This window comes from Trifolium pratense, linkage group LG2 (genome assembly GCF_020283565.1).
Source record: "Trifolium pratense cultivar HEN17-A07 linkage group LG2, ARS_RC_1.1, whole genome shotgun sequence".
Taxonomy (NCBI): domain Eukaryota; kingdom Viridiplantae; phylum Streptophyta; class Magnoliopsida; order Fabales; family Fabaceae; genus Trifolium; species Trifolium pratense.
In genome coordinates, this window is record NC_060060.1 from 21924886 (window position 1) to 21938006 (window position 13121).

The 13121-nt window shown below is 30.6% G+C and overlaps 2 protein-coding genes across 2 annotated transcripts; both read right to left on the reverse strand.

Moving 5' to 3' along the window:
* Positions 1–1201: 1201 nt before the first annotated feature.
* On the reverse strand, positions 1202–2224 carry LOC123904383 (paired amphipathic helix protein Sin3-like 3). Its single transcript, XM_045954057.1, has 3 exons — positions 2081–2224; positions 1865–1966; positions 1202–1312 (listed from the first exon to the last, which is right to left on the reverse strand). Exons 1-3 carry the CDS (start codon positions 2222–2224, stop codon positions 1202–1204), a joined length of 357 nt encoding a protein of 118 aa, XP_045810013.1.
* A 4306-nt stretch (positions 2225–6530) lies between these two features.
* LOC123906840 (paired amphipathic helix protein Sin3-like 4) lies at positions 6531–8189 on the reverse strand. Its single transcript, XM_045956854.1, has 6 exons — positions 8072–8189; positions 7881–7965; positions 7487–7639; positions 7200–7386; positions 6974–7078; positions 6531–6647 (listed from the first exon to the last, which is right to left on the reverse strand). The coding sequence occupies exons 2-6, from the start codon at positions 7892–7894 to the stop codon at positions 6531–6533; spliced, it is 576 nt and encodes a 191-aa protein (XP_045812810.1). The 5' UTR covers positions 7895–7965; positions 8072–8189.
* Positions 8190–13121: the final 4932 nt, after the last annotated feature.

Sequence of the window (13121 nt, forward strand, 5' to 3'; positions counted from 1 at the left end):
TTTCTTTACCTATTATGTCGATTAATGCACATAAAATACATTTTTTTATTTAAATGAAAACTAAAAGTACGCAAAAATTGAATTGAATAAAAATCAAATTTTTAGTAAAATCATTGTTTACGGTTTATATATACGTTAGCAAAATAGAAAATATGGACCATACAAACGGGCACGGTGCCTGTTTGGCCACTAGTAAATTAGTAATACCATAAATAAAATGTAAAACAAGATATTGACGGAAAAAACTTCACGGACTAAAAAATATAAATTTTTTTTTCAGAAACTAAAACAAAAATTCTTGAAAACTACAGAGATCAAAAACATATTTAACCCTAAATAAAATATCTAGAATATTATCTGGAATATTAAATATTTGGTACTGGATACATTAAAATCACATAAAATATTTGTTCAAATCCATAACTTCATGAAATGCACTTAATTAAAGAAACAAATATAAGAGTCTAACACAACAAATCAAGGAATTATAACACATGTTCAATTCCTAATAACAAAGTCTCACGCAGAACAATAAAGGTCTATGATGCATCATGCATCTAATCTCTCAGGTGTATCCTTACCAACCTGCTGTAAAAACATAAGAGGAGTCAGATAAAGTGTCAGTGTGTCTCTACTACAACCTTTGTTGTTGTTAGTAGGTTTGGGAAATCTTGTCAATTAATCCTAGAAAAAGTCTTTTAATTTTCAGAATATTAAATCATCAATAATAATACAACATGTCAACATCATTTATGGTCTGTTAATTTTATGAAAAAAAAGTAGAAGAAAAAAAATTACGCAAATTAATGGATAAATTTAAATTAGTTTTAGTTCAAATTTATGCATTGGTTTATATAATTATTTTTTCCTCCCATTTTCTTTCTATAGAATCAAATGGAATGTAATTGTAACACTCAATTAGTTATCGAGATGATAATATATAAATGCAAATGCTAAATAGTGTTCTCGGGGCACTCTTTAAACTCTTAAATAGTAAGTTTTTTATAGAATTTTTATCGGAATTCTTAAAGTCAAAGCATTAAAAATTGTAGTATTTAACTTTTTGAATAATTTTTTTTTAAATGAAATGCTTAAAAAATGCCTCGGAACACTCGTCGGCAAGACCCATATATAATTAATCAGGATGATTTAAGGTGAGCTGTCTTACAATTAAAATGAACAAAGAATTCTTTAAATTTGGTCAACCTGAATTTGCCTCGACGCATAGAATCTTTTGTGAAGCAATACCCTCTGGAAGAAAATGAGTAAATTCATCAAGAAGATCAGGGTGGTCTTTAAGAAGTGTAGTAACCTGAAGAAGTTCAATGATCACAAATCAAACAATAAAATAAACAAGTTTGCTTCATCTTTTTATTCTTTCAAATATTGTTATTGTGAGATTTTAAATGGGTAAAATAAAAATGTAGGAAAATGAAAATGCACATGGATTTCTAAAAGTGAGTAAAATAAAAATGTAGGAAAATAAAAATGAACTTGGATTTCTAAAAGTGAGTAAAATAAATATGTAGGAAAAACAATGGGGTCACCCTTATTGCATCAGAGAAAAATCAAAATATATTGGAAATCTGAGTAGCTCAAGAAAAATACGAATAGATGAATATATATTGAATAAAACAGTCAGAATACCGAGTAGGGTACAAGAAATACTAAAAAAATAAAATTAAGATATACATAGAAAACACTAACAAGGATGCAAGAAAGCAACAAACTACCAAAACCACTCAAAACGACCACCAAAAAAATATGAGATTAAAATTGCACAATCACAATTCAAACTTAAAAATAAAACCAAAAGGAATATAACAACTATAACATGATTGATATGCATAGACCCAACACATACCTCTTGGTGAACCTCATTGAAAGACTTAACTTTCCTATAAAACATATTCAGTATGAAAATCAATGATTTGTAAATGTGATCATCAACCCCTTGAAATTGAGCCTGCTTGAAAAATGACTCGTATTAGACTCAAATCTAAATAATTTTTTTTCTTTATATGTTAAAAAAATAAAATTTTAGTTAGAGAATCTATCCAATTAAGATTCAGCAACATACCCTTATCTTTCTCAAAAAAATTTTAGCATCTTCCAAATTAGGACGTTTCTTTGGACTAGTTATATCATTAATTTTGTATCGATCTGGCACGAGTCTGTTTAATTTCAATATCAAATCTTTATCATCTTCTAATATTTTCTTCATTTTTGTTGCGAAACCCGCATAGTCGCTACAAAGGAAAAGGATAAACAAATTAATTGCAAATAAAAAATTAAAGAATCTATCACACATTATAATATAAGTGGTGATTGAACTTGGTAGGAGAAACACGGTTCGATTTCTGTAATTCCGATTGGGAGGGAACTGGAACTACATGATGCCAGAAATGACCTCCGAATTAGATAAAATAATAATTAAGATTATGATGCAACATGATCAAACCTTTGTTTTGAACAATCTTTGAAGGCGATCATAAAATCCTCCAACTTGTCCGTATTATCTTTGAATCTACTCCGTAGTTCTTTGTAAAAATTGTTGGAATCTTTCCTTAGTTGTTTGTAAAAATTGTCCGCATCATCCCTTTCAAACATCATTTGAGGTTAATTGCCCTAACCTTCAATCAAAATTAAAAATAAAATAATAAGAATATATCAAGCACATTACCAACATACAATAATAATTAAAAACTCTAAATTCTGAATATTATATTGTACTTTTGTCGTTTTTTATGTAATATTATTTTGTCATTTAAAAATAAAAAAAAAATCAAAAACACTAAACAGATTCTAAAAACCAAACAACAATCTAAACTACCTACATTACACATTCACAATAGCAAAAACAAATTCAATAAAGGTGATCCAAATGTACCTTTTTTGTTTTAGAAGCAAGATCCAAATGTTATAGTATCAATTAAGCACAAAAACGTACACTAATTAACCACAAACAAAAACTATTAAAACTCTAGAAATGACACTCTATACCATCCTCTCCCTCTTCAACAATAAATCATTCAAACAATAATAGAAAAAATACTTCAGATCTAACTTAGGCCTCGTTTCTATTAGTTTATTTTTGAGCTTATGCAATATAAATTAGGTTTTATGTTATTTTATAAGTACACACTAGTGAAAATTGTATTTTTATAAACTATTTTATCATAAACTACCTTGACAAAGTTATAATAATCCATAAAAATTGCATAAGCTGTTTGCATAAGCTCAAAAATAAGCTAATTCAAACAGAACCTTAATGAGTTAAAGCAAAGCAAGGATCACCTTCAAGAAGCCAAATCCTTAAACATAATAAAGAATCAGAACCAAAAATGTCATTAAAAAAATAAAAAATCAGAAACCAAAATTCGCATAATTTTAATGTAAAGCTTAATGACGACGGAAATGAAATTTAAATAGCGATCATCAAGTCTCAAAATTGTTATGATTAATCAGAGCTTATTCTAATCTAACAAAAAAAAAATTTGAAGAGAGAATTATTTTGTGAGGGATAGAAAGAAGAGATGAGCAAGGAATAAAAAAGAGAAGAATGATAATGGCGGAAATGAGAAACATAAGGGATTGAGTGTCGGATCTAAGATTTACCTTATTTTCCCTGAAGCTGCGCGCACTGAAATCTAGGGCAAACAATCTTGTATTGTGTGGGGGCATTGAAAATCTTATACTGTACTCATTCAACTTTATTTATAAGTAAAATTTACTTATCAGATTCATCGATCAATTAATGTATCTAGCCTGTATGTAAGTTAGATACATTGATTATTCAATAAATCTAAAAAATAATTTTTACTTATAAAAAAAGTCGGAAGAAGTATATATATATATATATATATATATATATATATATATATATATATATATTAATGTGGACGGAAGTACCTTTTGGTCATTTTGGCACCGTAACTATCTAGTGTTCAGTTTAAATATTTTTACCAGATTACAATTATCTTTCATGATAACTCTTATAAAGTTAGTGTCTTTCTCTTGGCAACTTATTTAAAATAGAGTGCCGACAAGTCAAAACATTTTCCGTCGTGGGGTGATGAAGGATCACAGTGATACTTATGTGTGATATGTGGAGAGTTAGTGGATTGATTACTTCTTCCGTTTGATTTAAACTATTTCGGTGGTTGGGTATTCAATTTGTGTCTCTTCATACTGTTAGTAGTTTTTTCCATGTTTTTTTTAGGTTAGGTTTGGTTAGGAAGAATAAGTTAGGGTTGATTATCAATTTGACATGTTACTGATCGGTGTGTCTTTGCGAGAAGAATTGTTTTTGTCAACAATTTGGTTGATAAGGTGAAACTTTAATCTTGGAAGTGGTTTCTGGCAAAGAATCCCGAGTCTCCATGCTCCTTCTATGAATGGGAGGTGTAACCTGTTTTGTGCTGGAGCCAATAGAGGAGAATGGTGTGTTGGTGTTGTGTTTTCTCGGACTCGTGGGTGGCTTGTTCCATGTTGTTCTTCTTTTCGACTTTCTTCTCTCAATTATTGTATTTTTTGTGCATATTATTTTTAGTGGTAAGGTGTGTTTTTGGTGCCCTTGTTTTGGTAGCCGGGTGTTGGTGTTTGTGGAGCATTGTATTTTTTTATATTTATTTTGAGTACTTTCGATACTCATTTCAGTGATGCTTGGCTTCTATCTTTTGTATCGACTGTTGTCCCCCTTTCTTTTTATTACAATATATATTATTTGCCATTAAAAAAAAACTATTTTGTTTCGCATTTAATTAAGTTAACCAATGAATAATAGTAGGTGTAACGATATGATTTGATTTTCACTTTTCAGTAAAATGAATAATATTCGAATTGATAAAATCTAAATTAAATATTTTTTTAGTCCCACATTATGCTCTATATTTAATAATATTTTTTTTTGAATGGCAAATATATATATATATATATATCGAAAATCAAGGTTTATTACTAAGATTTTGGAGTATAAGAAAAACACCAAAAAATAAAAAACTAACAAAGGTATGAGAGAAATTAAAAAAAAGGACATGAAAAACCAAGTTCAATTACCAACAACAGGGAACCTGCCAATCAACAACGATGTCACACAACTGACACAAGGTTGACCCCTCCACTCCGCTCTAACCGCACCAACACAAAATAGGTTCCACTTTTCACTCATAAAGAGAAGTGTGACCAGGATTCTTACCACAAATCCATTTTAAGGAGTAGAGTTTAATCTTATCCACCAATTGCTCAATGGAAGTGGACTGCCCATAGAAGATAAGATCATTGCGAGATAACCATATGGACCACACAACGGCATGCCAAACTAAAGCCAAACCATAATGAACTCTCCTACAAGCCCCCAAACCCAAAAAAACATCGTAATGTTATCGTGGCAGAGTGTGCCCTATTGTTTTAATGTGCTACCAATAATGTAGTGACATGTGCATCACTAAATTAAAAAAACATAAAAACATAAAATTACTATATAAAAAAAAACATAAAAAAAATTAATGAAAAAAAAAACAGAATACTAAGTATTCTGTTAGTGGACAGAAGTACTGTTGTTATCGGAGTTAAAAAAACCGTTAAAATAATTTTCAGCCACCGAAGAGATTACTGGACTGAGTCGTGGGTGAGTATGCTTTCTTTAAGACGTTTCGCGGCACTGCCCAAAATTGTGCAAGGCAGACGATCAACCACGAAGTCTCCAGGATAAAACAACCCAGTTCTCTACTGATACCGATAAATAATGCACTGTAGATATCGTGCAAGAATTACACCCTCAATTATGGTACTAAAACCATTGCGCAATGATTTTAAGTCCATTCTACTATGGTACCGAGACCATTCTTATATGGTAACTAAAACCATTTAAATCATAGGGAATATGGTGCTATAACCATTATTAAATTTGAAGGAACTGTGATACTATGATCACTCTCAAAACAAATGAATACTAATAATATAATTAGTATCACACAACACATAAATAACCAAATAGAGAAACCAATTAATAATCTGTCTAATTGGTTCGGTACAATTCTAATTTATAATATCTGTCTAACTGATTCATCCTAAGTTTTGATAAATATTGCATAATTCCATGTTAATATATAATTGATTATGCTAGTGCAGTTATGAACCTCTTATTGACTGGCAGCCTCTTTTTAATGTGTGCTGCCGTCTCTCACTAGGGTTTATTTCTTAAGAGACTTATCACTTTTATAGCAAACAAAAATTCCTATTATTATTTTTGCTCTTAATATCAGTTTTTTCTTCAAAACAACATGGCATAGTATTAGATATGAAGTCATATGATCATCTAATTAAGAACGCATTTAAATGTTTTAGTCGCAATCAATTTACCTTTACTTAAACAGTCATATAAAATGTTTTTAAAACTTGCAAATTATTACAAATATTTTTTACATAAAAAGTCTGAATTCTCTTGGTCGAATCCAAAATTTACATTTCATTAGATCCATCAAACTTTATTAAAATTAATTTACAGCACAATTGGCATAGGAGATTTCCTACATAGCTCGACGCACAAAATTCTGAGTAGTAGCATAATGAGAAGAAATAGCTTCTGGGAGAAATTGAGTAAACTCATCAAGAAGGTCGGGATGATCTTTGAAAATAAAAGCAACCTGAAGAAGTTCAATTATGACAAATCAAGCATCAATATATATATGTTTGGTTCATCTTTCAGTCTTCCACAAGTTATTGTGATTGTGCAATTTTGACATCGGTGTTTTTTTAGTAATTTTGTTCGTCATCTCCATGCCCTTATGCAATTCGGCGGTTCTAGATTTATCGCTCTTCAACAAATCTAGAACCGCCGAATATATTGGAGATCCAAATCGTTCGAAAATATTAGGACATAAAATTTTCACTATACCAATATTTTAAAGGTGAAATTAATAAGTTAAAGGAATATAGTAACATGATTCTCAAGCATAAACCCAGCACATACCTCTTGGCAGACCTCAGTGAAAGACTTCTGTTTCTTATAATACATAATTAATATGTGAAGAAATGAATAGTAAATGTGAACATCTTCAATGTCTTGAAACTGAGTCTGCATGAAAATGATCCATTAGACTCAAAAATAAATTCTTCTTTAAGATGTACCTTTGGAAAGGAAAACAAATTAAAAATCTTCATGAAGAGTTTCCATCAAACTTAAGAAATCTCAATACCTTTATCTTTTTCAAAAAATTTACAGCATCTTCCTTATTAACCTGTTTCTTTTGGCAAGATTGTTCACTCTTCGATGGAAGTTCGATTTCATATCCAATTGGTAAGAATTGGTTTAATCTCCGTTGCAAATCGCTATGCCCTTGAAATATTTCCGTCAATCTTTTTATTAAATCCTGAAAATCAATCCTACAAAAATACCAATAAGATTGACAAATTAATTAACAAATTTAAAACTCACTCTCATATTATAATATAAAAAATAATTTGTGGTACTATATGATCAAACCTTTGTTTCTTATAAGCATTCATGAGTCTCATAAAGTCATCATACTTATCCTTCTTATTTTCTTGAATAAATATTCTCTTCACTTCTTTCATAAATTCTAAACCTTCTTTAAGTTCCATGGAACGTATGTTTTTCATCAATGATTTTCCTCGGCTTGACATTCAATCCAAAAAAACAAAAAATTAATTCGGTAAAATTGATTAGGAAATATTGAGCACATAAAACTTGAATGCGAATTATTGCTCGATTTCGCATGCAGATCCAAAAACTCAAAATTCAACCATAGCTAAAAAAAATCCATACACCATTTGGTGGAAGATCCAACTGTTCTATCAAGTACAAAAGGGGAAAAGCAACTCCAACAAAACTAAGAAAAAAAAATTAATTTGCAAACCTCAAGTTGCTCATGGTTCCAACGTTCTCACCAATCGATCGAAATCAAGAATCTCGAATTGATCACCACGAATTAGAGCGAAATCCTGCAAACAAAATAGAGATTTAAATGTAAAGCAACATAACAATGAATTCAAGCAACTAAAACTGAAATTTACCTCAATCCCCCCCAAAAAAAAAACTGAAATTTACCTAGTGATTGTGAAGTCTCAAAACTTTGAGTAATTGAAGAAAATGAAGAAGAGATGGAAGATGAATAAAAAGGGAAGAGTTGAGTGTGTGATATATATATGTCGGTTGTAGATTTTGAGCTTTATTCCGGATTATGTGCACACGGAAACTTATGGCTAAACAATAAATTCATCTATGGTTAATTAAATATAGCTTGGGCGCGTTAATTAAATATTTAAAGAGGTTAATTTAACGAGTTTAAATTCAAACCCTGACGTAATTTATACTCGTTCCGGCCTTATTTATAAGTAAAAGTCAACAAAAGATTTTGATCTTAAATATAAGCAAAAGTTGTCAAAATCAACTTTATTTAATGTTATTCTTCCTAAAGTATCTCATTAATTGTTCTACTTTTTTAACATAATTGTAGAGTTCCAATGCAAATTATAAGGGCATTTTAGGAATTTTAATAGAAATATCACATGAAATTAAGACAAAAAAGCTACTCCTTAATAAGTATACAAAATGGAACTTTGGCTTACAAAAGAGGCCGGAGGGAATATATTTTATAAATGGATTTATATTTCACGGTTCAATCCCCACAATTGCGATTGAGAGGGATTAAAACCACTTGATGTCTGAACTGACCCTCTAACCAGATTAGACATTATAGTCGACTGAATACTGGTGCTGAAAACCAAAAAATAAATAAATGGATTTATATTTCATCTATGAATGTTGAAAAAAAAAAAAACCAAAACCTGATTTTTGCAAGCGTTTGTGATGATTAAATTGATATAGTAATACATAAATTGGTTTAGCAAAATGGTGTGAGAATGAATAAAAACCTTTTCAATTATGAGTCCTTATTGCGTAAAAAAATATTATGAGTCGTTATTTTCATAAAAAAAAGAGATATTTTTCAATTATTTTTTATTTTTTTTTGTTTTCACAACCAGTATTCGGCCTACTAGACCGTCTAATTTAGTTGGAGGGTTGGTTCTGACATCAAGTGGTTGCAGCCCCCTTCTCGATCGCAGTTGCGGGAGGTCGAACTCTGGTCTTCCCTACCAAGTCCAGCGTCAATCACCACTAGACCAATTAACGATCGATAGCTTTTCAATTTTTTTTCTTTTTTTGGATACAAGCTTTTCAATTACTCCTTCCGGTCCTTTTTATAAGGAGCACTTTGATAAAATTACACATACCAAGAAAACACATTTATTTTTATTTAATACTCTTATAATTTAAGCTTAGAGGTGGGAATAGGCCAGGCCGGCCTACATGGCCTTAAGGCCTAGCCTACATAGGCTCAGGCCAGGCCAGCCTATTTCTTTAAATAGAGCAGGCCAATGCTTTTTTATAAGCCTATTTAGCTAAAAAGGCCAGGCCGCAGGCCATTAAAAAAGCCTTTGAGGCCTACTAGGCCGGCCTATTTAAGTTAACATGAATAATATTTTTATTACGATTATTATTTATATATTAAAATTTATACTTTGATTAAATTATAAATCTATTAACTTTTTAAGTAATTTAAGTTTATTAATCTACATTAGTTTTTAACATATATAAATGTATTATTATAAACTAGAATTGAAATATGATGACATATATAGTCAAATTCTCTAAAATATCAAATGGAACATTATTTTATGGGTTATGTTAACTTGTGCCCTAAGGGCACATGTTAAGCTACCTAAAAATAGAAATATAGCTTTTAATGATAGAAAACATTTAATGTTTAGAGAATTGAATACACCACAAGTTCAATAAATTTTTTCCATATTTATCTCCTTAACATGTGCCCTTAAGGGCACAAGTTAACATTCTCCTTATTTTATTAGTTCATAAGTATATTTCAAAATAAATATAATTATTTATTTAAATATGTTCATATGAAATAAGCTTTTAAACAGGCTAACAGGCCACATCAGACTTTCAAAAGGCCAGGCTCAGGCCTAGAATTTAAGTCTATGATAGGCCACAGGCCAGGCTCAGACCTTCGATTTTTTGACAGGCCAGGCTCAGGCTTGGCAAAGCCTAGCTCGGCCTAGCCTATTCCCACCTCTATTTAAGCTTATTCCATGTATACCCTTATTTAATTACTCTCAATTCAACTAATTTACTTATGTTTAATATTCTCTCTCATAATAAATAAAAGTATAAGTGAAATTAAATATTTAAAAAATTTGAAAATTGGTCAAAGTTTTTTATAAAAAAAAACTAAATTATTTTTTTAAAGTGTTCCTTATAAAAAGGGGCCGGAGGGAGTATCCTTGTCTATATATAGTGGAATGAGGACACATTTGGGTTGTTTTATGAGAGTGAAGTTATTAACGAAAAGAAGTAGGAGTAGTTCAAATAAGTTAAGTGACGACATTAATTCAAAATAATATTAAAAGAAAAAATATTCTCTTTTCTTGAAAAATAAAATAAAATTTGGGTGATTGGACCAATATCCAAGTGATAGCTAAACAATGATAGCTGCCACATTAAAAACTTTACCTGTAAACACCTATGGAAAAATCAGATGAAGAGAAAAATAGTGCAGCGGATCAAACCATTAGTTAATAAATGTGTCAGCTTCGGCTAAGCTATGGGATTGATCTTTAACCATGCATAGTCCACTTTTAAGTGAAAATATTATAATTTCTTTATCATATATGTAAGCCTGATGAGAGTAAGAAAATACATGTTGTAAGATCAAGAGTGATCTAAAGAGAAATTGCATATTAGAGAAGGTTCTCTAAGCACTATAATGAAAATTTGTGAGGACCGAACTAGGACTTGGTTGAACGTAGGACCGTCCGATAAAAAGTGTGGCCGAGATCATTTATAAAGGGGCTAAAGCCCAAAGAAAGAAAAGAAAACTACAATTTAACTACTCGGGGGAAAGACACACCCCTAACATTGATAATATTCCTACTAATAATATTTACATTTTGCCTAAATGTGTATTGTTTTTCAAATTTCGCAAATTACAAATATTTACATTTTGTCTAAAAAGTATGAATTCTATCAAATCCAAAATTTACATTTCATTTACATCCATCAAACTTTAGCAAAATCAAGTTGCTGCACAATTGGCATTGGATATTTCCTATATAGCTCGACTCACAGAATTTTGAGTAGCAAAATAATTAGAATAAGCTTCCGGGAGAAAATGAGTAAATTCATCAAGAATGTCGGGATAACCTTTGAAAATAAAAGCAACCTGAAGAAGTTCAATTATGACAAATCAAACATCAACATTGGAGACCAAATCATTCAAAAATATTAGGTTTCGACCGTAATAATATTTGGAAATGACTATGCACAATAATTAAATTCGACATATTTACCTCTTGGCAGACGTCGGTGAAAGACTGTTGTTTCTTATAGTACATATTTAATACGTTAAGTAATGAATAGTAAATGTGAATATCGTCTACGCCATGAAACCGAGCCTGCAGGAAAATTATGAACAAAAAGTCTACTCAGCAGAAGACGTAATAAGGAAGACTAAGTAATGTTACAAAAGAGTCAAAATACAAGAAGCAAAAGAACCAAAAGACACAAAAATAAATTCTTCTTTAACTTTAAAACAAATTAAATCATAATGAAGAGAATCCATCAAACTTTAGAACACTTATAACCTTTATCTTCTTTAAAAAATTTATAGCATCTTCCATTTTTACATGCTTCTTTGGGCAAGATTGTTCACCCTCCGATGGAAGTTTGATTTCACATCCAATTGGCAAGAAGTTGTTTAATCTCAATAGCAAATCTCTATTATCTTTAAATATTTCCTTAAATCTTTCTGTATAATCCACACCATCAGTCCTATAAAATAACAAATTTAAAACTATCTCTCAGAATATAATACAAAAATATAATTTGTGGTACTGTATGATCAAACCTTTTTTCCTTATGATAAGCCATGTAGAATCTGATAAATTCATCAAACTTATCCCTCTTATTTTGTTGAATAAATCTATTCTGTATTTCTAGGAGTAATTCTAAAGCATCTTTTCTACAATGTTCCATAGAAAGTCGGTTCTCCATCTGGGACAAAAAACCGTTACCAACACACGCCAATAGAAAATTCGTTTCACTTAATTCAATGTACGTAGAGCAATATGACAATGAATTTAAGCATGTGAATCCGAAGATTATCGAGTATTCTCGTGACTTCTAAAAATTGTTGTTGAGTAAAGAGAAAGAAAAGGAAAAAGAGATGGAGGATGAAGGAAGTGATGAACAAAGAGTGTTGTCGGTCATAAATTGTGAATTTTATTCTGGATTATGTGCATACGGAAAATATTTAATGAGGCTAATTGAAAACCATGAAGTGCCTTTTATAGGGGATTAGGGTTTATCTTTCATGTATGGATGATAATAACTTTTTAGTAAGCGTTTGTGTCGATTAGATAGACAATAAATTGGTTTCACGAAAAGGTGTGCGAATGATGAGTAATACCTTTTCATACTATGTTTCCTTGTTTACAGTAAAAAGAATGAGATTTTTCAACTATCTTTGTGTTAGTTTCCTTATTTAGTGGAAAGTTTTTTTTTTTATAATGGTAAGTACAATGTGTATTCAATATAAGAAGAACAATGGATTAAAGGTGATTCGACTTCAAGATACTTTCACGAATCCATTAAGAGTAGAAGAAGAAAGAATCAATTGGTGGCCTTGAAGAATGGTGATCAATGGGTTCAAGAGGTGGGGGAGGTAAAGGGGTTTGTAAAGAATTACTTTGAGAACAATTTTAGGGGGAGTTGGGAGAATCGACCGAATCTCAATGGAATTCCGTTTCATTCTCTAACTGAAGAGAATAATCTATCTTTGTTGGAACCTTTTTCCGTTGGTGAAGTTAGAGAGGCAATTTGGAGTAGTGATGGTAATAAAAGTCCAGGACCAGACGGTTTCAATTTTAATTTTTTGAAAGCTTGTTGGGAGATTATTAAAGGGGATATTATGGAGTTTTTGTATGAGTATCATAACAGTGCATCCCTCCCAAAGGCTATCACTGCATCTTTCTTGACTCTCATTCCTAAGAAGGATCACCCGCAAGCTCTTTCGGATTAT

What these genes read in the sequence shown, in the direction of transcription:
- LOC123906840 (XM_045956854.1), bottom strand. An exon ending in AATGCTTATAAGAAACAAAG is followed by an intron (nt 7,387 to 7,486) that starts GTTTGATCATAT and finishes GTATTTTTGTAG; the next exon opens with GATTGATTTTCAGGATTTAA. An exon ending in ATTTTTTGAAAAAGATAAAG is followed by an intron (nt 7,079 to 7,199) that starts GTATTGAGATTT and finishes ATTTTCATGCAG; the next exon opens with ACTCAGTTTCAAGACATTGA.
- LOC123904383 (XM_045954057.1), bottom strand. Translation starts at nt 2,224, where the DNA reads ATGAAGAAAATATTAGAAGATGATAAAGATTTGATATTGAAATTAAAC. An exon ending in TTTTTTTGAGAAAGATAAGG is followed by an intron (nt 1,967 to 2,080) that starts GTATGTTGCTGA and finishes TTTTTCAAGCAG; the next exon opens with GCTCAATTTCAAGGGGTTGA. An exon ending in TCAATGAGGTTCACCAAGAG is followed by an intron (nt 1,313 to 1,864) that starts GTATGTGTTGGG and finishes GAACTTCTTCAG; the next exon opens with GTTACTACACTTCTTAAAGA.